This window comes from Trachypithecus francoisi, unplaced genomic scaffold (assembly GCF_009764315.1).
Source record: "Trachypithecus francoisi isolate TF-2019V2 unplaced genomic scaffold, Tfra_2.0 Lachesis_group9, whole genome shotgun sequence".
Taxonomy (NCBI): domain Eukaryota; kingdom Metazoa; phylum Chordata; class Mammalia; order Primates; family Cercopithecidae; genus Trachypithecus; species Trachypithecus francoisi.
The window spans coordinates 58,237,941-58,264,900 of record NW_022681474.1 but is presented as its reverse complement, the minus strand read 5'-3'; the positions used below and the strand labels follow the sequence as shown (position 1 = coordinate 58,264,900).

The window sequence follows — 26,960 nt, the reverse complement described above, 5'->3', positions numbered from 1 at the left end:
GGCCGGGCGACGGGGGCCGGTGCTCAGAGCCCTAGCCATAGCCGCAGGTCTCAATCTGGCCGCGCCCTACGCCAAAGCCGCGTCCTGGAGCAAACTGGACAGCAGATTCGGGGCCGGCGTGGCGGATGGGTCAGGGAACCCCGAAAGCCCGCGATTCGTGCGGGGAGTTCTGTTTCGGCAGGAGACGGCTCCGTCCTGGTTTCCTTTTCCCGCTCAGCGTCCGTGCGTTACTCCCCCAGCTCTGCCGTCCTGGCCAGCCGAGGGTTTCGGAGGCTCTTTTGAAAAGATTGCTTTTCCCTTGTGCGCTTTTGCCGCCCTGGTCTTTAAACACCTAAAAACCGTGGATTCTGGGGTGGCTCCCCCCGAGGGGCCGCCGTGATCGGAGTCCCACCCGGCAGCCCTGGAGTCGTGTGGCGCTGCTTGGCAGAGATGCTGAAGATGCGGCCATAGGAGGCCCAGGGCTTGGGGTGGGGTAGGGGTTTGCGCCGCCAGCCAGCGTGGGTGCCCGGCCTGGTGAAACCGCAGATGCCTGAGGATCCCAGCATTAGGTGTGGCCTTGCAAAGATGGTCATCGACCCCACCCAAACTCTGGCAGAATGAGCCGCAAGGCTGTGGAATCTTTGACGACCCCTTGGTGCGCGTTTTAGTGTCCCTCAAACAGGCCCTGACTTAATTCCCTCCAAGTGCTTGTGTATGAACCAAGTTTCCCTCTAAGAGGGTAGGAGCCCTGGCCATCCTCCCTCACTCCTTACGAAGGGCTTTCTCTCCCCACAGCCTTTGGGAACAGAAGAAGCCCTGGGCAGTCAACCTGTCTCTGGCCCCAGGCCCTGCACAGACTGAGTTTCCAGGCCTGCCTGAGACTTCATGTGTGAGACCTGCGCCTCAGCTCAGCATATGCTGAGGCCAGAGTGGGTCCCCAGTCCACCTAGCGAGGGACAGGGGAGAAGCCCTTGCCCTCCTGTCTGTTCTGAGTGTTAGGACTTTGGGGTCCCAGTGCTGCAGGGGGAAGACACGGGGCAGAAGCAAACAAGGCGCCCTGAGGCTGTCTTGGGATTCTGGGCTGTGGCTTTGGCTTTGAGGTTGTGGGCAGGAGGTCAGGTGTGAGCAGCTGCTGGTGTGCTGGGCAGGGGACTTCCCCACACCCTTCCACAGCGTTGCTTTCAGTCGGGGTGGCCAGTGAGGCTGTGGGGGCCAGGCTCTGGGGGGTCGGCTTGTGGCACTCAGCAGGCATTCAGGTAGCTTTCCATCCCCAGAACCCTGGCCGACAGACAGCTTCCGCAGTCCAGAGATCGTGAGCCCCTAGCCCCTGGGATAACCCAGACACCACAGTTGGTAGCACTGGAAGTAGAGAGGCAGCCCCACTCCCTGTTGTAGACAGCTGGGGCCTTTGGAGAGGCCTGCGGGGCTCTTTCCCAAGAGCCACAGCTCAGGAGGTTCAAGCCGCACTCTTGGAGCTGCCAAAGATCGCCCCAGTGAGCCCCGCGGTTCTACCTAACCACCCCCCGGGGACAGCTCGGCCTCGAGCGCCCTCTTGCGGACGCTGCCCTTTAGTAGCTGGGCCTGATGAGAGCCACAGACTGGGTCTCTAGAGGATGAGGGTCCTTCGCCAGCTCACACACACACACTCACACTGGATCACCATCAAGACACACTCCTGTCCCTTCTCATGGCACTTGCTCCTAAGGCTGTGGACACGCACAGCGTGGTTCCTTCACACCCTGCCTCACCCAGGTCCACACAGGGACCCCAGCCCCTCTCATCACTCGCACACACAGGGACCCCACGTGAGGGACACACACTCCTCATACCTGCAGGGCATAGCCTGTCAGCCCCAGGTATGCTGGAACCAGAGTGAGAGAACCTCCATCTAAAAGTTACATTCATTTAAAAGTTCCTCTTAAAGGTTTCTGACATTTCGCTGCTCAACACAGATATGGCTGTCCCCATTGCTTGGATGAGGAAACTGAGTCTCAGCTTCTGGGGTTCCCCGCAGATCCCAGGCTGACCCTGCACCTCAACCTCCCACAGCTCCTCAGCAAGCCTCTTGTCCCTTGTCTTCCTGGCCTGGCTTCTTGGGTCCTGTTTTGCAGCAAGGAAGGACCTTCCCTCTCTGCCCCCGGGCCCCAGGGCCTTCTGCTCCCAGCATAGAAGAGCTGGGCAATGTGACTTGGCAGAGCCCCAATCCAAGCTGCCAGACCACCCTTTGCAGAGGGCCTAGGCGGTCCACCTCTGCCTGAACCGCCAGGTGTCAACATGGGCAGCTCAAGCCAAGGGTACAGCTCCACCTGCTTCATCCTTTTCCTCCTGCCCTTTCTCTGGCCAGAGGCTTCACCAGATTCACCTGAGCCTGGCCTGCTTTCTTCTCCACCCCAGCTCACTGACCCTGTCTGGCGTCCAGGAGCTGCCTGCAGCCCACAGTGGTGGGCTGGGCCTGCTGGGGACCTGCAAGCAGAGAGAAAATGGGGAAGTGCACTGAGCTAATTCACTAAATTGCCTTTATTCTGCAGAATCACTTTAGGGACAGGTTGAGGAAATCGCTGTTTCCTTGGTGGTGTGAAGAAAATGGGATGCATTCACCTCGTGGGGAGCTAATAACCTTTTAGCCAGGGGAGGAGAAAATCAATTAAAAATTATGATATCCGTTAAAATGGAACCTGGGGTGCCAAGGGGAAGGGAAGGCCCCAAAGTTGCCGTCTCCCCTGAGACCTTCCCCCTCTGCAGCCTGGCTGAGGACCCTCTAGGTCCCCTCATCCTAACTGGATAAGGCTAATACCAACAGTAGCACCCCATGGGGGCTCACAGTGCACTGCCCCTGTGCTGTGCCCACTCACCTCATCTTTTCCAACAAGTCTGCAAGAGTCGTGGCCTTGGTCCATTTCACAGGTGAGGAAACTGAGGTTCTCATAGCCTATGGACTCGAACCGGTGGAGAGGATGCAGGAGCTCCCCAACCCTGGCCCTCTGGCTTGCTCCAGCCTGTTCTCTGGGCCAGTGGTGTGGGTCCAGGGTGGGGCTAAGGAGGGCTTCCAGGGAGGTTGCCCTGAGCCTGCCCACCCACTGGTGAGTCCCCCTGCCTTGGGCTCCAGGTGCCCTCAGGACATCCCAACCCAGATCCCAGGGTGACGTGTGGCACCATGCGCAGACACTGAGACACTCTCTGGGTCTCATCAGCTTTAATTGATGTCTGGGAGTCCTATGGGTCTGGGGACGACCACCAGGCATGGCTGTGCCAGCAGAACGGCCGGCCACGTGTGCTCCGTGGATGGCAGGAGGGCACCTTGCTGCCAGTGGCGATGCAGATGTTCAGCTGGGACACCAGGCTGTGGCCCTTGCAACCAACATATGCCTGAGGTGCTGGCGTCGGATGGAAGCTACTGTGCTGAGGACAAGGGTGTAGGGATGGGGGTTGGGCATCAGGGTCGGGGTACAGCTGTGTTTCCTCATGCAGGACAGGGCCTTCCCCCTCGTCTTCCCCATCCTCTAGGACAGCCTGGGAGAAGAGAGCCAGGGAATAGGGGCAAAGCGGGGCGCAGTCCCCAGGCTCCCTGCTCCCCTCCTCCCTGCCTGCAGAGGCACTTCCTTTCTACTTCGGGAGCCCCTCCCCCAGAATTGGGTCCCACCGTCCCCCCTCCCTGCCTCAGAGGATGCTCCCTGGTGCTGAGTTATGCTCCCTCCCCGTTCTCTGCTGTGTCCTCTATCTCCCCTCTCCTCTGCAATTATTTTTCAGCAGTGTGACTTAATAGTAACAATAATAGTACCAATAACAGTAGCAATATAGTAATAGCAGCTGGGAGCACTCCTGAGGGAGCCTTGGCTCCTGCCTTGCTGCTCTAGGGCTAGGGACTCTCCAGAGCTGTCTCGTGGCAGGAAGAGACCATAGTCAAGGAGACCCTGTGTAGTGACTTCCACATGTATGTGTGGCGAGGGGCGGGGACTGGGCGGTGACCACCAGGCAGGGAGCACACCTCGGTCATGGTCACAGAGAAGCTGATGGCACCGGGGCCGTCTCTCCCTGCCCATCTGCACCTGGGCCTGCCAGAGCCTTCTTCCATGCTCCATGGGGTAGGGGAGCACCCCATGGCCCCTGGGAGGCTGCCAGTCAGTGGGACTATGAGGTCAAGCTGGGAGGTCCCTTGGGGTCCATAACCCAGACACTGCACCCCTTGGGGCTGGGAGGGGAGAAGGCCCCAGGCCCACCAGAACCCACCTGGTTCCCCCACTAGAACAGCAGCTGGGGCCGGCTCAGGGATTGAGGCGGAGCGTTGGGAATTGATTCTTTGCTCCCTGAGGCAGGCTCTGCCTCTCATAGGAGAACTTTGGAGGACAGGCCCTTTCCTGACCAAGGCTCTGGGACACTTGGCAGCCGCTGAGGTCCTGCCTTACCTCTCTGCTTCATCCCGACTTCCCTGAGCTCTGGGGCCAGGCCTGGGCTTGGTTGAAGGTGTTGAGACAATGAGGCCTGGACCTCCATGGAGCTCTGGTCCCGCAGCTGGGTGATCATGGGGGCCTCAGGGACCCTGCTTCCCTCCATTTCCCAAGCCTAGAGGCCATGAAGCCCGTGGGTCCCTGAACTGTCCAGCCTGAGACCCCAGACAGAGCAGGGCTGGGCAAGAGCAGGCAGTGAGGTGTTCTTGTTCCCGCAGCTCCTCCTGGCTGGACTCCTGGCCTCTGGAAAGCCTGGGGCAGGGAGATGGTGCCAGCAGGACCTTAAGGACAGCAGTTCAGGTAGCACCTGGCCCTGGAGGGAGCAGGTGGCCAGCTCCGAGCAAACACCTCTGTTTGCTTTTGCCTCAAAGGTGGTTCCACAAAGTACAGCAGCCCAGGCACCACCACACGAAGGTCACCGCTGCACCTGGACAGGTGTGTACCCACCTGGTGGACCAGCGGGCATAGGCTTTCTTCCCTGATACCAGGGATACCTGGAGGGCCTGGTGCTGGGGCTCTATGCTCAAGGGAGAGCCTGTGGCCCTACAACCCCAGGTCCTGGACCCCCTCCCAGATTCGGGTGCTGCAACTGTGCTTCCACTTCTGGTTCTTGCTCCTCTGTGCTGCTGCAGTCTGTGCCCTGCAGGAGCTAGGGTTCCAGGGAAGCACCTGGGGGGCAGTGTGGCCCCAGGGCAGGAGGAGGGCAGTGGCCACCAAGCTGTTTCCAGTTCCCTTGTGTGCCTGACTCCAGAGGATTCTCGCCCTTGTATTCCTGAGAGGGAACAAGGAAACATGTTATTTCTTAGAATTTAAGTAATGAGCGGGGAGATGCTGGGGTAGATGTGTGCTCTGGGTGCCGGGATGAGGGTGGGCGAGCTGGGGGTGCAGCATGAGCTGGTGCAGCTCCAGAGGGAGGGAGAGGGCTCACTGGGTTTCTTCCTCATACTACTTGCCAGTGCAACTGGCACAGACCCGGCAGCTGTTGCTGGGCTAGGGGCCAGGGGCTTCCTCCTGCTCTGCTCCCATTCCTGCTCCACCACCATTGCCTGTAGGGCATCTGCCACCCCCGGGAAGCCTAACACTTAGCCCAAGTGGGGCTCCAGGCCTGGCCCTCCTCACCCAGGAAAACAACGGGGCTCATAGGCACTTGGTGACATGGGCACATTGCTCTGCCATCGTGAGGGGCCAGCCTGGCTGTGGGACCCTGCACTGGTGGGCAGCCCGCAGGTTGTCTCCGCAAGAGACTCCTCTGGCAGGTCACATACAGGACGCCCTACAACACCTTGAAAACTCATGACCCAGGAAAGTCTCAAATTGTCTTTACTTCCCTAGCCTCCCCACCACCTGTATCTGTTGGGGCAGGTGAGACTGTACTTGGTGACAGGAACGCCCCCAGTCTCAGAAGCTTAACACCGTCTACTGTGTCCTCTTTGTGGCACAACCTGGCATGGCTCTTACCTGCTGGGTGGCCACACCTCCCAGCCCGTGTGCCTGGCTGTGTGCATAGGCGGGCACAGAGTTTCGAGAAGCCTGAGGCTTGAGGAGCTTTGAGGCCTGGGAGGGGGCCACTGTCACTTTCCCTGTCTTCCCTGGGATCCTGTCACATGGCCCTTCTGAACACCTCAGGAGGCTTCAAGTTCAGAGGACACAGGGATGCGGGCATGCAGGGGTGTGGCTGCACACACTTCTGCCTCCCGGCTCTCCAGCCCTTGTCCTGGTCCACATAGCAGGGGCTGGTGGCAGGCCCAGCAGCTGAGGGGGAGGGAGGGGAAAACAGGGTAGCAAATAATTATGGGTTACACTTTTTTAATTGTGAAATTTATATAGCATAAATTTAACCATTTATAAGTTAACCATTTGGTGGCATTTAGCACATTCACATCATTGCACAGGCGTTGGCTTAATTCCAAAACATTTGCATCACCCCAAAAGAAAACCCCGTACCCATTAAACGCTGCTTCCTGTCCCCGGGCAACCCCCAGCCTGTGTCCTGTCTCTGTGACTTGGCCTGTCCAGAAACATTTCATCTGCATGGACTGTTGTCTGGCTTCACTCAGCATAAGGTCTTCAGGGTTCCTCTAGGCTGTGGCATGCGTCAGCCCCTTCCTGTCAGGGGTAAATAGTGTGCCGTCACCCATTCATCTGGGGATGGACACATGGGTGCTTTCCATCTTTTGGCAGTTATGAAAAATGCTGCCAGGGACATTCCTGTTACAAATATCTGAGTTCCTGCTTTCAGTTCTTTTGGGTACATAACTGGACATGAAATCGCTAGGTAATTCTGTTTTATTTTTTGAGGAGCCGCCAAACTGTTTTCCGCAGTGGTTGAATTGTGTTACATTCCCAAGGGTTACAATCTATCCACATCCTCACCACCACGTATAATTCTCTGTTGTTTTCTGGTTCATGTCTCACTCTGGCCGCGCAGCCAGTGCACAGTGCTAGCTCATTGTGGCTTTGGTTTGCCTTTCCCCGGTGATGGCGTGCTAGGCATCTTTTCCTGTGCATGCTGGCCAGTTGCATGTCTCTTTGGAGAAGCATCTCTTCAAGCCCTCTGCCTGTTGTCTAACTGGGTGGCCGTCTTGCCGTACAGCTGACTTTGCTTCGGATCTGCATCAAGAGCTGCAGAAAAGCAGCTTCATGCAGGGCTGTCACCGTCAGTGATTGAGCCCCAGGTCCCTTGTGAGGAGAATGTGGATTCGTCTGATTCCTCACATGGGCATTGAATCACCACTGCCCTTGGGGACCTTGGGGATATTCTCGGAAGATCCGGACTCTGAGGCCACATTGAGGACAAACATCTGGAAGCCATGATGTCAATGTTTGTGCATAAGAAGGGGCCTCCCAGGAACCACCCTGTGAAGGATGGAGGAGGGGAAAGGTGCAAGGAGCCAGCGGACCCCCATCCCACTGACGAGACAAGACTTAGAAGCATGGGAACCCAGGGCCACCCTCTCTCGCTCACCCTGAATCCTGACTCTAAAAATAACCAGGCTGATAATCGGATCTGCCGTAAATTGATTATCGTCATTGCTGTGGTGTTATGTCATGCTGCCGGGGCCTGGGGCAGTTTACTCAGGACAGTGGTGGATGCACCTAGGTAGCTCGGGAGGTCAGCACGGAGCCAGGGTCCCTGGCCCAAGGGTGGCAGGCAGCCTCTTTGGGCTCCTGCGAATCTGCTTGGTGAGGGTGAAACACTGATATCCATAGGCAGGCACTCTGTGCTCCCACGGAGGAGTTCCTGTCCCCATTCGCAGCTAGGGACAGAGCTAGGGAGGTCAAGCGCCCAGCCCTGGCACACAGTGGGGAGGCACAGGGGGATGGACTGGGCCACTCTGCCCTGCCTTTCTGCTCCCTCCTGCTGCTGAACTCTCTTCTTTGGACTAGGCCTTTGTCTTCTTGCCTCATTGTCAGTGGCCTGGGAGGACACTTGCAGTCTTAATCCTGTTTTGGCCCCATGTCCCTCACCCCTCAGGGGCTACCTTGGCCAGAGTCTGTCCCAATTTCTGTCTCAGCCACCGTCAGCCCCTCGGCCCCTGGTCAGGAGCTCATTCTGTGAATACTGCACAGACATCACGTGGACTCAAAGGGCATGAGGACCTCGGCTGAGAGGAGCTTACACATCAGTGCAAACCTCTCATTTTACACATGGAGAAACCGAGGCCCCGAGGCAGTGTGAGTTGTCACACATGGGGGCAGTGTCAGGTGAAGACTTGGCACCACTCCTCTGGGCATCCCCTTCCCTGCATGGCACCCCCAGCCTTGGATTTGGATTCCTCTTCACCCTTGATGTTGAGGTCTTTGCTCCCAGGACCTGGATAACAGCATCCAGATGCAGGTGGTGCCCCCTCATTGGGCTGCCTGGCCGTGACCTGGGGCATCAGGATTGGCAGCTTGTTTGGCCCCAGGTCTGTGCTGGGCTGAAACCTACTGTCTCAGAGGCTGGCGACTCTCTTCCCCCGACTCTCCACCAGAGCAGACCCTCAAGCCTTTTTTGTGTCCTCTCCCCAGGGAGAGCCCAGCTTCTGCTCTGCAGCCAGTGCAGAAGGGGAGGTAGCTCACAGTGCCCCGGCTTCTCTGCATGCCTGTCACTGAACAGACAAGCCCAGGCCAGTCTGCAGCTTAATTCCTAGCCTCTGTGTGGCCTCCAGCAGGGTACCTAAGCTAGCTCTGCCTCATTTTCCTCCTGTGTGAGATGGAAATCCTCATGGTTCCTACCTCTGACGTTTTGATGCAGTGGGTGACGCAGATGAAGCGCCTGGAGCAGACTTGCTTACAAGGAGCACACCGTGGATTCCCACTGGTTAATGTTGAGCAGGGATGAGAAGGGGCTGGGGTAGGGCGAAAATGGGCAAGACCGTCTCAGCTTGAGGAACATGAGCTGACAGAATGACTTAAATTAGCACATGGACGTGCTCTGAGTCACTGCCTTGCTGAGTGCATGGGGACAGTTGCCCAGGCCAGAGGCACCAGGGTCAAAGCCAGTGGTGATGCCCTGGCCCCGTTGCCCCAGGCCGGGGCCAGTGAACAATGTAATCAGCTGGGGCAGACTCTAGAGCTCTGCAGCCAAGGGTGCCAGTGACCCTTACACGGTCATCCATAGGCCACTTGGGTGGCCAGTCTTGTTACAGCCAGGCCTTGCCCTAGGAAAGAAATTAATTATAACCTAATTGGCAGTTTCCTTTGCATAGAAGCCGGAAGCAACTGCCAGTGAGGCTGGTGATTAACTCCGCAGCAGCTGGGAAATCGCTTTTGGGCAGGAGCGCCCATCATCTTGGCCAGGCCGCTGCAGCTGGTCTGGGTGTGGAAGTGTGGGTGGTGGCCATTGTGCAGCTTAGGGCCTGGACCCCTCAGAGCAGAAGGCTGGGTCTGTGTGCACAAGGTAGCCCTGGGGTGCCAGGTCCCCCAGTGCCCAGTTGCGGACCTCCTTCTCCCAAACCTCAGCCATGCCTGGACCCCTTCCCCACTCACGGCAGAAGGCTGCATGGCTTTTAGGGGTGTCAGGAGGCTCATGCCCTGGTTGCAGTTCTACCATGAGTGTGCGGCAGGAATTCTGGGCCTCTGTTTTCTAGCATGGGATGGGGTGAGTGATATCTCTGTTCTACAGCAGGGGCTCAGACCGGGTGTGTGAGAAGAGCCTCAGTGAAGGAGGGCCATGCTCGTGCGTGCAGGGATTGTGGTGCCTCCCAGGCCAGGGCCAGGCCCTATCTCTCCTCCTCCTCAGCTGCTCTTCCAGCTACTGGCCACCCTGCCTGGCTGGAGGTCCAAGAGGAGAGGTATCTGAGGAGATCCTGCACTCCGCACCGGGTCTCCTGCCCAGCATTTTGGAAGAATAAATTTTTAAGTCTGGTACTGAGGCTGCACTGCCATGATGATAACTGGTGTCACCAGGACACCAGGAAAGTAGCTGCCCTTGGTGTTTATTGAGTGCCCAGTATATGCATTGAGCTGCAGAGGCCAGTGTTTTCTTGATGGTTTTACAGAGAGATGCTTAAACTTAGCGTACGAAGAATGGGACAGGCTGTCAGATTTTTCTTGAAGGAGGTGTTGCCTTGTTCGTGGGTACAATTGGGCCAAGGAAACAGGGGCTGATGCAGTGTGCTCCTGAAGAGGGGCTTCTATGGACTCCAGTTACCAGAGCCTGCCCCAGGCTTTTCCTTCACACCTGCTCTGTGCTGGGGATCAAGCAGGGTTATAAATACAATAGTGGGCAGGATGAGCCAGTGGTGGCCCTGTGGGTCTTCACAGCCCAGATTTCCTTCCACGGTTAGTGTAGATTAAACCTGGCAAAGCTGCTTTCATTTGGAAGTCTCAGGATGCCAGCAAAGTGATGAGAGTGGTGGGGATAGAGGTGAGATGGGGGTGGTGCTGGTGATAGTGATGGTCATGGTGTTGGTGTTGGTGTTGGTAGTGGGGTATTGATATTGGTGATGGTGGAGGTAGGGATGATAGTGGTTGTGGTGGAGGTGATGATAATGTTGATGGTGGAAGTCATGATGGTGAGTGGTGGTGGTGGTGGTGGTGGTGGTGGTGATGGTGAAGACGGTGGTGGTGGACATGATGGAGATATTGATTGTGGAGGTCATGATGGTGAAGGTGGTGATGGTGGTGGAGGCGATTGGTGGCGATGGTGCTGGTGGAAGCAATGGTGATGGTGGTGGTGGAGGTCATGATAGTGAAGGCGGGAATGGTGGTGGTGGAGGCAATGGTGGTGGTGATGGTGGTGGTGGAGGCAATGGTAGTAGTGGAGGTGATGGTGCTGGTGGTAGTGGTAGAGACAGTGGTGAGGAAGGTGGAGGTAATGGTGGTGGTAGAGGTAATGGTGATGTTGATGGTCATGATGCAGCCATCTTCTGTGAGCATTTGCTTGGTGCCAGCCACTGTTCTATGAACTTCACGTGCATTAATTCCTTCTAGCTCCCAACACCCCTGTGTGGTGGGAGCTCTGAGTCTCAGTGGGTACAGAGGGGAAACTGAGACACAAATATATGCCCCTTGCCCCAGGCTCGTTAGCACTGCAACACACACTTTCTCTCCATCACCCAGATGGAGTCCACAGCCTTGCCTGGAATCCACAAGCTTGCCCAACCCTCCTCTTCTTCCAAAGTTCATGCCCTCATGGCCCAGGGAGGTGGCCTTCTGTCTCCAACCAGCATTCGCCTCCAGCTCTGTGCTGTTGCTGCTCATCTGAACTGCCTCCACCTCCTACTGCTTTTCCCCTCCTCTCACTCTGGCTCTGCCCCCAGCCCTCCCGTCCTGCTGGGCACTGGCTTCTGCTTGTGGCTGCAGCCCCAGACAGTCCCTTCCCTTTAGCCTCCACTTGCCTGTCTGTGGCTGTCTCTTGGTCAGGCATTTTTTCAGAACAGGCAGCATGGGGTAGCCCCCTTGGCCCCTCAACTGGGCTGGGCACTCTTCTCCACCCAGGGCTGGGCACTTTAGACAGGTTGGGCAGTGTCAGCTCAGCAGAAGGGTGTGATGACTTCGCCAGCCCGCTGACCTCAGGGAGTGTGCACATGGGTGCCCCAGTCAGGTGTCCCAGGGTCTCCAGCGTTAGGGTCTAACACATTCATCTCTCCAAAAGTAAGGATTCCTTGCCAGGGAAAGGGCTGACAAGCTGCCTATTTTCTTGGCCAGCGAGCATCCTCCCCATGAGCCCAGGACTGTGTTTGACCAGCAAGCCATTAGCATGTGCGTGTCCATCTGTCTTGCCTGGTTTGTGGGCTGCCAGGATAGCCGCTCCTTTTGCTGCTCAAGGAAGTACTCAGGACCCAGTTGCTGTCACCTCTCCCAAGGCATGCAGGCAGCATGGGGAGTGCATGTCTATTCTTTCTGTAGGACACACCTCAGGACCCCAGGGTTCATCGTCAAGAGGCATAACTGGGTGCTCCTGCTGTGTACGGGGCCAACAGCATTGTGTTGGGGAGCCCGCCCCCACATGCAAGGACACACCACACACTGAGAGGCGTGGAGCATGTGTGGCCTGTCCCACCTGCTTGGCACCACCATAGGCCGGCCAGTGGGGCCTTCCTCTGGCTCATAGGCAGGGCATCTGGAGGAAGCCATCCCAGCAAAGAGCAGGTTGAGTGTGTGGGCACCGTCTGTCAGCCTCATACTCTTGTTATCATCAGACAAGAACCCTGAGAGTTAAGGGAGGCAAAGGCCAGCAGGGTCGGGACTTGGGGCAGAGATTGGGGCTGGGACAGGAGCTTGTTCAGGACAGTGGGCAGGACTCCCACAGGTGGAGAGGACAGGGACGGTCATGCACCTGGGAGCCCTGGGCCAGGCTGAGTGAGCGAGCGAGCACCAGGGCCCAGAGTGAAGGGCTGATGGTGGGGGCATGCAGGCAGCTGCACATCCCAGGCTCTGTGTATGAAGGGGAAACTGGACATGTGTGAGCAGGCCCAGGCCTGGCAAATGGCTCAGAGAGACACCTGTGAACAGCTGTGTGTGGTGGCTGCCCTGGGCAGGGTGAGGCTCAGAGGCCACTGAACCTCCTGAGTTAGAGGTGATGAGAGCCACCCCCAGATGCAGGGAAGACACAGGAAATTGAGGAAGAGAGCAGGACGCCAGGCAGAGTGCACTTAGTCGTCACTTGGAAACCAGTGTCTGGTAGTGGCTGCCTGGAAAGCTCTTGGGTTGGCACCTGGGCTTGTGTGAGGAGGAGGCGTGGCAAAGGGAAGGGCTCTGCAACAGAAAGCAGCTGAGATTGGGCCACCTCTGGGTGCTGCCTCCTCTGCTGAGGCCTCGGATGGGTCCCTGCCTTGCCCAGGGCTGTGTGCTCCATGCTAAGCCTTGTCCTCCTGGGAGCTCAGGCACCACCAGGTGACTCAAGCCAGGGCCACATGCGTGCACCATGGACCCCTCCCACATTCAAAGGCAAAATTGTGTTCTGCAACTGTGTTGGTATAAGACAAACATAATCCAGGCCACTTTATTATTATTTATTCCTTATTGTTATATTTATTTCATCCTTTTGATTTTAAAATTAATTAAAACAAAAACATTTTTTGCGCACCCAGGCGCATGCAGCAGCGGTGCTGGTCAGGAGCAGAGGTTCCTCCTCTGCAGGCTCCTGGCCCCCTGGGACCCTGGCACCGAGGGCTGGCGCTAGTGGCCCAGCCCTTGTGAGCCCTCACAACTGCCTAGAGATGGGGCACTCCCTAGCCAGTCAGGGCGCTCCCGTGCCTGGATGCCGTGCTCTTCTGAGTGGACAGCAGCTGAAGTGGGAACTGCAGCAGAAACTGGCCGTGCCCAGGTGTGTATCTGCCCCAGGCAGGTGGCCAGGGCAGCAGGGCGATGCCAGATGGGACCAAAAACTTCATGCTTCTGTTTGACCTTGGTTCTAGCTGAAGATTTAGCTGGGTACACATCTTTAAAACTGTAAAAACCAAATGCACAGGCAGCTGAAGAAAGGATGGATGAATTGGGCTACATCAAATGTAGAACTTCTGTGAACCAAGGCCACAATCAAAAGAGTGAAAATGCAGCCCATGGAATGGGAGAAAAACTTGTAATTCATAGATCTGATCAGTGTTAATCCAGAATCTGTAGAGAACTCCTCACACTCAACAATAGCAACAAAAAAACCTGATTCCAAAATGAGCACAGGGGGCCAGGCGTGGTGGCTCACTCCTGTAATCCTGGAACTTTGGGAGGCTGAGGCAGGTAGATCACTTGAGGTCAGGAGTTCAAAAGCAGCCTGGCAAACATGGTGAAACCTTGTATCTACTAAAAATACAAAAAAATTAGCCAGGTGTGGTGGCAGGTGCCTGTAATCCCAGCTACTCGGGAGGCTGAGGCAGGAGAATCGCTTGAACTCAGGAGACGGAGACGGAGGTAGCAGTTAGCCGAGATCGTGCCACTGCACTCCAGCCTGGGTGACAGAGTGAGACTCCATCCAAAACAACAACAACAACAACAAAAATGAGCACAGGGCTTGGATGGACATTTCTCCGAATAAGATTTGCAGATGACAAAGAAGCACATGAAAAGATTCTCAGCATTGCCACTCATTAGAGAAATACAAATCAAAATCACAGTGTGATACCACCTCACACCCATTTGGATGTCTACTATCAAAAAAAGAAAAGAACCAGTGTTTGCGAGGATGTGGAGAAATTGAACTCTTGCGCAGTGCCGGAAGGTAAATAGTGCAGCTGCTGTGGAGAACAACAAGAAGGCTCCTCAAAGGTTAAACCTAGAGCCAACTTCGGCTCCAGCACCTCCACTCTGGATACATACAGGAAAGGAAGCAGGAAGCGGTCAGGATACATTTGTATGTCCCCGTTTTCAGCAGCATTATTCATAGTAACCACAAAGTGGAAGTTACCCAAGTGTCCATTGACCAATGAATGGATAAGCAAAATATAATACAGACATACAATGGAATATTACTTGGCTCTAAAAAGGAAAAAAATCTTGCCACATCCTACAGCATGGATGAAACTTGAGGGCATTATGTCACAAAAAGACAAGCACTGTATGATTCCACTTACATAAGGTCCCTACAGTTGTCAAATTCGTAGAGACAGTAGAATGGAGGGTTCCAGGAACTGGGAGAGGAGAGGAGGGGGAGTAATTGTCTCATGGGTACAGAATTTCAGTTTCACAGGATAAAAAGAGTGCTGTGGAAGGATGGTTTGCACAGTAGTGTGACCACACTTAATGCCATTGAATTGTACACTTAAAAATTGTAAGATGATAAAGTTCGTGTGTATTTTACCACAATTTAAAATAACTTTTTAAAACTAGAATCTCTCTTTATATACACCTCCAAATTTGTTATTTATGGTACAGCCTCCCTTGATCTGTGTTTTTTTCCTAAAAGCAAAGTTAGATTATAGTCCCAGGCAAAAGCAGCCTCCAGCTGGGACAGAGCCCGTCACCCAGGTCTGTGCAGCGTGCTGCAGGTGGTCCTACCTGAGTGAGTCTGGAGAGCCGCTCCGGTGCCTAGGGCTCCTCAGGCACCTGTAGATCATTTCCTGAGCTGAAAAGGAGTGGTTTTGTTCTCAGCCTCAGGCTTGTTTGCTCAGCACAGTGGCTGGCCCCCCAAGGCTGCTGGTGCACTAGTGGGCACTGCACAGGGCGCATCCACACAGCTCTGTCCTGCCACTGACAGCCTGCCCGTGGCTCCAGTGCCCATGAGACCATGTCACAGTATCTCCCCATCCCCTTACCCTCTTCCTGTCCCTGAATTCTGACCATTTCCCAAATGTGCCCAGTCCTTTCACACTCCTGTTTATGAAACCATTGTACTGGCTCGTTGATTCATTGATTCATTCATTGGTTCATCAATTTATTGATTCAGCTCACAGAAAGTGAGTTGGCAGATGTGGCAGGAAGGTGTGCACCCTGTAAGAGTGAGGAGGAAGTGAGTTGGAGGGTAGAGGGGGCCCTGGGGGCCCTGATGAGGAGCTATGTTTTATTCTGCAAGCAGCGGACAGTTAACACAGGGCTCCACAGAGGGTGCCATGATTCAGTGGACCCTGGCTCCTCTGTGCGAAGTTGCCTGTGATGCCCAATGTGTGGTCCAGGGTTGGATGGGGGTGGCAGAAGGGATTCGGGAGGTGGGGTGAGGGGTTAAAGAAAAAGGACTCCGGGGACTAAGGTGTGTGACCTGAGCAGTGAGGTGGGGCCATGCCGTGATGAGATGGGGAAGAGTTGGGGACAATTTGGGGTGAGGAGGGGCCAAACTGAGGCAAAGGAGTGGAGGGAGCAAGGCATGGAGATGCCCAGGCTGCTGATCAGCACATCGCACACCAGCATAGAGACAGGATTAACAGCCCAGGGCCTGGATATGGCTGGCGAGTGAGCCACTGCCACCATCTGGAGGACAGGGTGCAGAGGAGGAAACCAGCCAAGGGGGTGAGCAGCCTCGTTAGCATCCCAGTGATGCTGGACAACACCAAAGACAGAGGAGGTCCTGGGAGCAGCTGGGAGAAAGTGGGTTACCCAGGAGGGGCCGACTTGAGCATGGCCCCTCAGCAGCAGTAGTGAGGCTCAAAGAAGGGAACCAGACCTTATGTAGAGCGGAGGAAAATAGCTGTCCACATGGAATTCTCCACCCAGCAAAAATGGGCCTTCCATGAGTGACGTCAAAAAATGAGGCAAGAGAAAGGACGGGTGTGGGCTCCTGCTGTTGGGGGTGGACTCAGTGGCAGATGGGGAGGCAGGAGGGCAGCATGTGGCCAGGCATCCAGTTCAGCAGGGCCACGGGCTCCTGAGTGTTTGTTCAGCATAAATGTTCTGTGAAATGTATTCGTTGTACATGTCAAATATTTGACTATAGTAAGAGAAAACATGAGTGGGAAGTGGGAGAGAAGCAGTGGGGGAGGTGGGGGGAGGTAACAGGTCACATCCTGAGAGGATAACAGTGCTCAGAATGGGGCTGGAGGGACCCCCATAGGGACAGCTGGCCTGGGGAGACAGGGACCGCCTCTTTCTACTCCCAGCCCCCAGGGAGGAGCCCTGGGGCCTGTTTCCCATTCCCAGGAAGATGATTGCATTAGGAAATCGTCTCTTAAGGAGATTCTGCTGGGCCATAATAAAGCTGTCATCTGCATCGTCTGCCACCCATCAAGGGCAGGCGTGGGGCTGATGTCGCATGAGGGGTTCTGCAGGAAGGGCCTGCTGTACACACACGCCCTGTGCTGCTTCTAATTCATGCAGTTTTTGGATCCTATTGTTGTTGTTATTGTTTTCTTTTTCGGAAGTCCCAAATTTCGGCCCTTATGCTGCCATCCTAGGGAAGTTTTTCATTGTCTGGAGCTCCATTTGTGTTTCTGTGGCAGGGTCACCATGCCATGGTGAGGGTGACCTCACAGTGCCCCATCAGAGCTGCTGGTCGGCAGTGGGGGAGTGGGAGACCAAGGGCCACAGCCAGGAGCCTGTGCACAGCTGGTGAGCCCCCGCCTCCACAGACAGGGCCAGGCCACGCTTAGTATGTGTGCACCTAGGGTGCAGGAAAATGTGTGTGCTTGTGTGTGAAAGTGGGTGTGCACCAGTATGAGCGAATGCATGTGCTTGTTAGAGCCAGATTGGCAGTGTGATAATGTGTGAGCATATGGAAGAACAAGTGTGTAACTGTGTGCCCCCGTGGTGTGTAATGGTATGCATCCGAGAGAATGAGTGTGTGAGAGAAGGAATGCGTGTGTGCAGTGTGTCCGCCCGAGTCTGACCAGGAGACAGCCCCATGTGGTCCCTGAGACAGGAGCAGTAACATGAGAGGCACTAAACTGTGATGAAAGAGGGTCGGGTAGGGATGGGGAGAGCTCTGTGGGGCACCCTCGGCTGCAAGTGGGCACCAGGGAAGGAACCCCCTTCCCAGCCGGGGTCAGAGCCTGAGGGAGGAGCTGGATGCCCAACTGGGGGTGCTGTGCAGGCTCAGATCTGGCAGGAACTCTCCTCAGGGCATGGGAACTGAGGCTGAGGGCTGCAGGAAGCTGATGGCTGGGCTCCGGTGTGGGCTGCATCAGTGCCGAGGGATTGCATGCGCTGGGGTGGAGCACACCCTGTCTCGTGGGCTGCTGGGCAGCAGGACTCAGAAAAGGCAGGTATAACAACCGGAGACAGCAGCAAGCCCTGGCCTGTCCCCAGCATCCCTCCAAAGCCCTCCACCAATGAAGCTTTGCCTTGTGCTGCCTGCAAAGTAGCCTGCTCCAGGCCCGCCTGGAGAACATGCACACCTGGACAGAGTGTATGGACTGACAAGGTGTGTGTGTGCACACGTGTGGGACGAGGGGGCTTGGGACTGGTCCCCTCTGCATCCAAAGATGAATAAATTAAACAGCCCAGCCAAGTGTGGACCATTGGAAACAGTCTAGCACTTCACTCTGTCAAACACTAGGGCCAAGTCTTTCCAGCTGAGGTGGGCAGGGTGGGAGCAGATGGGGTCTTGGGTGGGCGTGCCTCCATCTCTTTTTCTGTCTCCTGCATGCCCTGTGCATGCACACATATACACACACTCATGACACACACTACACAGGCCTTGAAGGTTCCTGAGGTCTCTCTGAATGTGAGCAGCAACTTGGGTCTTTGGCAGGTGTGCTGTGAGCAAGCAGGACCTTTCCCCACCCCATCCTGCATGGTGCCAGGGTACAGCCGGCCTGAGGAACCAGAACCACGGTGGGGGAGTCATTGAGGGTTGATGTGGGAATCCTCTTGGTTTCTCAGACAAGCAACACTGCCATTTGCACCGTCGGTGGGTGTGGTGTGTGCCAGGCCACTGTCGTGCTGCAGTAGCACAGGGTGGGCCCAGCCCTGGCAACCAAAGCTGTCCAGGCAGACACCTGTGTGCTAGGTGTGAGGGAAGATTCTGTCTCCACGTGGCATTTGGACCCTGAAGGCAATGGGGTGGGAAAAGCTTTGCAAGTCCTGCTGGTGACCTTCCCATGGTGCCAGGAGTGGCTCTCACCAGAGCTAGGTCTCAACCCACAGGCCCGACTTTGGTCCACAGGCCAGTCAGCCCTTCTAGGCAGAAAGGCGGCAGCAGGATGGGAAGCCAGCCAGCAGGGCCCTGGGTGTCTTGGCAGGCTCAGCACCTGCTGGAGCCTGACTTCCACCATCCCTTTCTCAGCTGTTATTCTAACCCCCAAGACACAAAGCCTCACAGCATGTCCAGCTGTTTAACTTGGTCAGGCTTCTCGCCACCCAGCCTCACCGTTCTTATCTGTGAAATGGGCAGTGAAGGGATCTGTACCCAGTGGCTGAGTCTGCAATGAGAGGCTCATGATGATACAACCCTGGGCAGAGGTGCACACCTGCCTACACCTGCACTGGCTGTTGCTCCTCTCCTTAGCATGCCTTCACCACTTCGAAGCTGGGGAAACTGAGGCCCAGAGGAGGCCAGTGTTCTGCAGAGTCTGCACAGCCCGGTGGTGCCTGATGCCAGCAGCTATTCCCCGGCCCTCCCCCGTGGTTGACTCACCACGATTGGCTGCATCGTTTGTGGGCCCCTTGTTCTAGAATTATGAAGAATTTCAAGACTGTAGCAAAGAGCATTAAACCAAGCGTGAGACCTCTGAGCAGGGCCCACTGGGACTGCCCAGGCTGCACTCGCTGAGGCCGGCCCTGCACCCACCTCCTTCATTCTCCCACCTTGGATCATGTGTTTTTCCATCTAGAAGTGTTTGTGACAAGCGGGAACATTAAGACAGCTGTGCCCAGCTGCAGAGACCACCTGGGAGGCGAGGCATTTTAAGTGCATTTAAGTCTGTTTCTGCTCGCAATCATTGCCTGACCCACAAATCCCTTTTGGCAGCAGGGAGACCAATTGGGATTGGGCCCCCCACGATCCTGTAGGGGTGGGCTCTGCCAGATGGGAGCAGAAAGGCCCGTTCTCCCCTGCACATGTGGTCTTGTGGTGGGGGCTTTGGGAAGCCCAGACCTATCTTATGTCTAGTCCCTGGACCACTGAAGGTGCTTGCACATCATGGAGGCCCCAGAGGAGCACCTGCAGGATTCCCAGACTGGATCTGCTCCTGCGGTAGATGGGGTGTCAGGGCCCCGCCCACTCTTCTGCAGCCTGGGCATCACCAGAGCCACCCCACGACCGCACAAGTGCAGATGTTCTTATTGGGAAGACCAGGACCAGAGGTGTGTGTCCCAGAGAAAACTAGACCCAGCTGTGCTGCATTGCCTCTCCCCACCTGAGCTCAGACAGGTCCCTAGCATCCCCTCTGGGAAAAGAACACGGACCCTGTCGCCTGCATGGATAGCCCAGACATACGACACCACATGGAATTGGGAGGGGGCTCATCAGGGGCCAGGGCATCTGGACCCTCCTCACCCTGTGAGGCCACTGTGAGTTACAATCTCTCACCCTCTTTGTCACCAGAAATGCAGCACCCCCTCCCACCCTGAGGGCATTGTCATGGAAGCAATGTTCCTGATGTGCAGTGAGCACTTCAAGAGAACCCTTCTCCTGTTCTGTTTTCCCACTGTGGGACTCCAGACGTCTCACCTGTTCTCTTCCAGGGTCCACTTGGCATTTGATTGTTTCCCAAACCCAGATGTGTCCCGGAGGAGCCAGTGGCCCCGGGGGGCATTCTCAACTGCTGCTGCAGGCCCCGTCCTCCAGACCCCTCAGCAACCTCAAGCATCAACTGTCTGGGTGGGAGCAAACTGATAGAAAAGAGAGATCGATTGCATATAAGTGCAGTATTCCTAATGTCTGCTTTGGATGTTGGTATTGTTTGGGCATTCTAGAGTCTATTTGCAGGTTCTTAATGCATTTTAAGCATTTTTGCCGATTTATCCATCTTTTAAAAAATTCATACTATTTTTTATTGTGGAAAAATATACACAAAAATAAGATTTACAATGTAGCTATTTTTAAACATACATTTCAGGGACATCACCACCATCCCTGAACTTTTCATCTTCCCAAACTTAATCTCTGCCCCTATCAAACACTAAGTCCCCATCCTGTCTCCCTCAAGCCCTAGCAATCACCATCCTATGTTCTGTGTCTGTGAATTTGACTACTCTAGGGATCTTACATAACTGGAATCATGCAGTGTTCATCCTTTTGCAATGGGCTTATTTCACTTAGCATAATGTGCTCAAGGGTTATCAATGTTAATAGCCTGTGTCAGGATTTCTCTCCTTTTTTTTTTTTTCTCTGAGACGGGTCTTGCTCTGTTGTCCAGGCTGGAGTGCAATGATACAATCTTGGCTCACTGCAACCTCCGCCTTGCGGGTTCAAGCCATTATCCTGGCTTAGCCTCTCAAGTAGCTGAGATTATAGATGCCCGCCATCACGCCTAGCTAATTTTTGTATTTTTAGTAGAGACAGGGGTTTCACCATGTTGACCAGGCTGGTCTTGAACTCCCAACCTCAACTGATCCACCCACCTCAGCCTCCCAAAGTATTAGGACTACAGGCGTGAGCCACTGCGCCCGGCCAGATTTGCCTACTTTCTAAGACTGAATATTCCATTGTATGTGTAGACCATGTTTTGTTCATCCATTCATCCATTGATGGCCACTGGGGTTGCTTCCACCTTTTGTCTATCTTGAATAGTGCTGTTGTGAACATGGGAGTGTAAATATCTCTTTGAGACCTGGCTTTCAATTCTTTTGCATATGTACCCAGAAGTGGGATTTCTGGATCATATGGTAATTCAATTTTTAAGTTTCTGGGTACTACCTTCTTGCTTTTCATGACATAACTGTATATTATTTTCCATTCTCTCCAACAATGTACATGAGTTCCAAAAACTATTTTAAAAGCTTTCTACTGTGGGAAATGTTGGCCACACACAGTCAGCAGTGTAGTGCACTGCACTCCTGATTGGGCTCACCTGGCCACAGCCGAGGCCAGCATCCTGCCTTCTCCGAGGAAGCTACGCCTCTGTCCGCGGCGCCCTCAGTGATTCGTTTTTCAGTTATTTAGGTAAAAATTATATAGATAGGCTGGGCGTGGTGGCTCACACCTGTAATCCCAGCACTTTGGGAGGCCAAAGTGGGTGGATCACCTGATGTCGAGAGTTTGACATGGAGAAACCCCATCTCTACTAAGCCTGACCAACATGGAGAAACCCCATCTCTACTAAGAAAATACAAAATTAGCCAGACATGGTGGTGCATGCCTGTAATCCCAGCTACTCGGGAGGCTGAGGCAGGAGAATCACTTGAACCTGGGAGGTGGAGGTTTTGATGAGCCGAGATCGCGCCATTGCATTCCAGCCTGGGCAACAAGAGCAAAACTCCATATCAAAAATAAATAAATAAATAAATATTAAAAATTACATAGATAAGATGCCAGCCTGGGCAATAAGAGCAAAACTCCATATCAAAACTAAATAAATAAATAAATACTACATAGATAAGATGCACGGACCTTAGCTGTACAACGCAGACAAACGAATATACCCGCATGATCTGCACCCCTCTCAGGATATGGGACCTTCCCCAGAAAGTGCCCTGTGGCCCTTCCCAATCTGTCTACCTCCCCCACACCCCTGCCTGCCACAGGCAGCCAGTCTGATCCATTGCCTAATATCCATCCAGAATCGTGCCATGTGTGCTCTCCTCTGCCTGGCTTCCTCACCTTGGCATAGTATGTGTGTGTGTGACCCATCCAGGTGTTCGTGTGTATCCATAGTTCATCCTTTTTCATTGCTGGGCAGGATTCTGTGGTGTGGCTGGATCATGGTCTGCCTGTCCATCCACCTGCTGAAGGGCCTCTAGGCTCTTGGCTTCCATGAATCATCCTTCCAGTTCCAACTATGGCATTTGATAGACGTATGTTTTCATTTTTCTTGGATGAATGGAGTGGAATTGCAGGGTCATATGGTAGGCGTATGTTTAGATAAAGACTTACGACTTTCCTATAAAGTGCTTTCTTCATTTGTTGGCAACTGTTGCCTGCCCTGCGTGGCTGGCAGTGTCACCTGCCCTTGAACACTCTGGCTCTGGGTGATCTGTTGAGAACTCTGTATGGTTCGGGCGCCCTTCTGGCTTGGATGATTGAGAATAGGCTTGTCATTGAGGATACTGCCTCCCCTGTTTCCTTCTCTTTTTCTATTTTAAAGCAGTTTTTTTCTAGCCCGTGTGTAACTATACAAATAATTGAGTGTTCATGTTATCAGGAACAGAGATGAAAAACTCCTGCTAAGATCAGAATTTTAAGTTAATGATTTTGTGTGTGTGTGTGTGTCCTTGAAGAAGCCTTATCCTCACCATCCCTCACTCACTTCCCTACTTCCCACAGTGGCATTGGGCCTCTACTTCTCAAGGGATGCTTACTGGGAGAAGCTGTATGTGGACCAACCGGCTGGCACACCCTTGCTGTACGTTCACGCCCTGCGGGACGCCCCTGAGGAGGTGCCCAGCTTCCGCCTGGGCCAGCACCTCTACGGCACGTACCGCACACGGCTGCATGAGAACAACTGGATCTGCATCCAGGAGGACACCGGCCTCCTCTACCTTAATCAGAGCCTGGACCGCAGCTCCTGGGAGAAGCTCAGTGGCCGCAGTAAGGGAGCTGCCCCAACACCCACCCCTGTGCCCCGCCCCACCCCTTCCTCAAGCCACCTCATCACAGCCACTGGCACTGAGGCTCAGCGTGGCTCCCCCACCACCCCTGCTGTGGAAGGTGTCAGGGGTTAGGTGAGGCTGGCCTGCCTCTGTGTCCAGCCTGGAGAGAAGCCAGGACAAGCTTCAGGGCTGCCTGAGGCTGTAGGAGTTTGGAGACACACAGGAATCACCTGGGTACACTCTTCTGCCAGACCCGAATCCCTCTTCCAGTGGGGCTAAAAAGGATTAGGAGGTTTCGAGAGAGGGAGTAAGTGGGACTAGAAAAATCCCAAGGTTTTGATTTAGCAAATGACCTGCAACTCTCTGGAGAAGCGGCAGTTCCCAAGGAAAGCCTGACTTCTTATCGGCAGCTGGCTGCCCTTGTACCTGGCAGGGACTTGAGCCTGTCCCAGGTGTCCAGGGAGGAAGGAGGAGCAGTCAGAGCCGAGTCATGGCCACATGTGACATTGGTAATGGGAGGGGTGTGGAGGGGAAGCAGAGCCCCTGTGACAGGAAACGGTCACCTGGTAGTTCCCATCCTCAGCACCCCTCCAGGGCCACGACTCTCAGCTCTCACAACTACCCTGAGCCCTGTCTGCTGGGGAGAGGCAAGCCTCAGGCTGTGAATGCAGAGTAGGCATCCCTGCCCTACCCAGTCACAGTGACTGATCTGTCTGCCAGGGACAGCCAGGGTGCAGGGGAGGGAGGGGGCTTGGGTGGGCAGCTCCCTCTAGCACAGCCCAGGTAGTTCCTAGAGGAGGCGGCATCTGAGATAGGTCGTGGTTTCATGCACTTAGTTGCTGCCCTCTTCATCCTGCTCCCCTAGGGTGGAGCTTGAGGAACGGGAGTCCCTGGGAGGGAGCCAGCATGGAATTTGCCCTGGGCCTGGGTTTCCTAGGAGGCCTAAGCCCTCCAAGGTGGGGAGAGGCTTCATGCACAGCCAGTTCCTGTTGAGGAAGAAACCACAGGGTAATTTAACAGGGAAAGTTTGTGTAAAGAATTAATTACAACAGGGGATTGGAGCAATGAGGCACAGGCTACAGGCTAGCAAAAAGTAAAGAGAATGCCAGAGAATATGGGAAGAGCAGCTGTGAGGAGCAGCTGCCCACCTAGAGCTAAGATGGAGGCTGGGAAAGCCCTTGCAGCCCAGCTGAAATGGTTGTGACACATGGGTGATGGAACTTGCCGGAAATGCCCCCCTCTAGGCGTTGGGGAAGTATGCCTGTGGCCAGTCCAAACCTCCTGGGGAGGGTGTGGAGGGGGGGCACTGGTCACTCCTTACTGGAGAAGTTGCCAGCGTCAGAGTTGGGGAGCCTTAGACCCAGTGCTCAGCGCACCTCCCTGAGGAAGGGGCCTCTAAGCTGAAAACTGAATGATGAGAGCTAGGCCTGTGGGGCACTGGTACTCTGGGCTGCAGGGCCGTGCAGCAGAGGTAAGGAGGTAGCAGGCAGAGCTGGAACACCAGGCTGAGCTTTGTGGACCTTGGTGGGGACCAGGGTTTACACCAGCCCTGGAGCTCCTGCCTCCTCCCCATTCCCGACTGCCTGGCAGGTGTGGCCGACGCCCCCACAGACCTGACTTCTCTCTGCAGACCGCGGCTTCCCCCTGCTCACCGTCTACCTCAAGGTATTCCTGTCACCCACGTCCCTTCGTGAGGGCGAGTGCCAGTGGCCAGGCTGTGCCCGCGTGTACTTCTCCTTCTTCAACACCTCCTTTCCAGCTTGCACCTCCCTCAAGCCCCGGGAGCTCTGCTTCCCAGAGACAAGGCCCTCCTTCCGCATTCGGGAGAACCGACCCCCAGGCACCTTCCACCAGTTCCGCCTGCTGCCTGTGCAGTTCTTGTGCCCCAACATCAGCGTGGCCTACAGGCTCCTGGAGGGTGAGTGCCGTTGTGGGGCCACCCCACAGTGCCTGCTACTGCTGGGCTTGCTCTGTGAGCCCTTGACACAGGCCATCTGGTTTATTCTTCACCTCCATGCCATCAGTTCATTCAATATTCCAGAAGTACCTCTTGCATGCCTGCCAGGGGCCAGGTACTGTTCTAGGAGCTAATGATATAACAATGAACACAACAGGTTGGAATCTTGCCTGCCTGCAGCTTTCATTCTTGTGGGGCAGACAGAGCGTCTGAGCATGCCAAGGAAACCGGGTGGCTTCTGGAAGGAGCTAGCTTCCAGAAACTAGGAAACTGGGAAGAGGGAAACGCTGAGGAGGAGGGTAACAGAGGAGGAGACCTCCATTCCTCCATCGTAAATTGGGTGGTCAGGGTGGGGGCTAGCAGAGCAAAGGTGGGAGGGTGCCGGGTACGCAGGCCTAGCCCCTTGGAGGGCACCACAGTGTGACCCTCGTGTGCCTGGAGTGCACTGAGCTACAGGGAAGAGCTGAGGCCGATAGGGCAGAATAGTTCTGGGACAGGGGGCAGGTCTGGGAGCAGCTTTCAGGGCCTTCTCCAGAGGAACATGGGGAGCTATGGAAGACTTTGGAGGGACGGAGTGCTGGCAGGACCTGTCTTAGTTTTAAAAGGATTAGTCAGACTGCTGTGTTAGGAATGGTTTGGGGTGGGAAGATTCAGGGGTGAAGCTGGGTGACAATCAGAAGGCTACAGGAGAAACCTCTGAACAGGAGTATGTGGGCTGTGATGCCGGGATGCGGGTGTAAGCCCAGGCATGGCAAGAAGCAGGCAGCTGCCGCCAGTCAGGGGGTGGGATGAGCTGGATCCCAGCGGAGAGGGGAGAAGGCAGCTGACCCAGTGTAGGGAGGCCCCATTTGACCATCTGAAAGTCAGGAAGTGGGGCTCAACCAGGTCACAGGCTGCACCCCTGGTAAGTGTGTCCTCCATTCACACTAACTTTATCACACAAACATGGCAAGAATATTAAAATCTCAGTAAAGGAAGAAAAGCCATAACTCATGCTTCCCCAGATTCCTTTCATTCTCTGGGGCAGGAATAGATGTCTTTGAACTAGATTGTTGATGAAGCATTTGGTTTTTTGCATGCCGCCCTTTTCCACTAAAAATTATGTCATTAAATTTAGTTTAGTGGGGTTCTTTTCGTAATCACACTTGACAGAGGAAAGCATTATATGATAAGCATTTCCCACATGTGTAGTTCATGTGCAAGACATGGTTCTGCCTGGGAGGCTTGTGGAGTTGCCCCCTCCTCCTTGGGGTTGGCTGTGGAGTCTTCAGCAGTGACCTTCCGCCTTCAGCATGCCCCCTTTTCTGGATTATTTCTGGATTATTTCTGGAGGACGGATCGAGGGCAGGCTCACTGAAGAGTGTGTTGTGGTTCCTGGCCCTGCTTCAGGGGCGATGTAGAGCGCGAGCTGCAGTGCAGGGCACGGAGCATGCGCTTTTGCCTCAACATCCGGCCTTCAAAGGATGACCAGCCTGGCGACGCACTGGACAAGGAGTTGTAGAGTGGAGATGCACACTAGGCGGTCAGAAATCATTATGCGTTAATGTCACATCATACCCCAGATGTCTACCGTGTTTGTTTTCAAGTGGTAGAATCGTGGCTTTATTTCTCACGTTCTCTAAAATGAACACATACATAATTGAAAAAAAAACTAACATTTTTAAAAAGCAGCCAAAGTCACCAATATGGTGAAACCCCGTCTCTACTAAAAATACAAAAATTAGCCGTGCGTGGTGGCGGGCGCCTGTAGTCCCAGCTACCCGGGAGGCTGAGGCAGGAGAATCGCCTGAACCCGGGAGGCAGAGGTTGCAGTGAGCCGAGATGGCGCCCCTGCACTCCCGCATGGGCAACAGAACGAGACTCCGTCAAAAAAAAAAAAAAAAAAAAAAAACCGGCAGCCAGGGCCAGTAGCTGGCTCTCTAGGGCTGCAGTGCAGCTTGGTCTGAGCCGGAGTCACCCTTCCCCACACAAGGCCACTTCTGATCGAGGCCAGGTGGATGGAGGAGTGTCCCAGTCCCTACCGGTTGCTCAGGGTGCTGATCCCCGCTCTTCGCTCTTCCCCACCAGCACGAGTGAGGACGCAGCTGCAGCAGGACGTA

At 54.8% G+C, this 26,960-nt stretch overlaps 1 protein-coding gene across 1 annotated transcript in view; it reads left to right on the top strand.

Moving 5' to 3' along the window:
* The window catches only part of RET (ret proto-oncogene), a 52,889-nt gene that overhangs the window by 507 nt on the left and 25,422 nt on the right, over positions 1 to 26,960 (top strand). The window contains exons 2-3 of the mRNA XM_033208985.1: positions 22,639 to 22,902; positions 24,535 to 24,822. Of these exons, the coding sequence (XP_033064876.1) occupies positions 22,639 to 22,902; positions 24,535 to 24,822 (552 nt within the window). The remainder of the gene's footprint in view (positions 1 to 22,638; positions 22,903 to 24,534; positions 24,823 to 26,960) is intronic.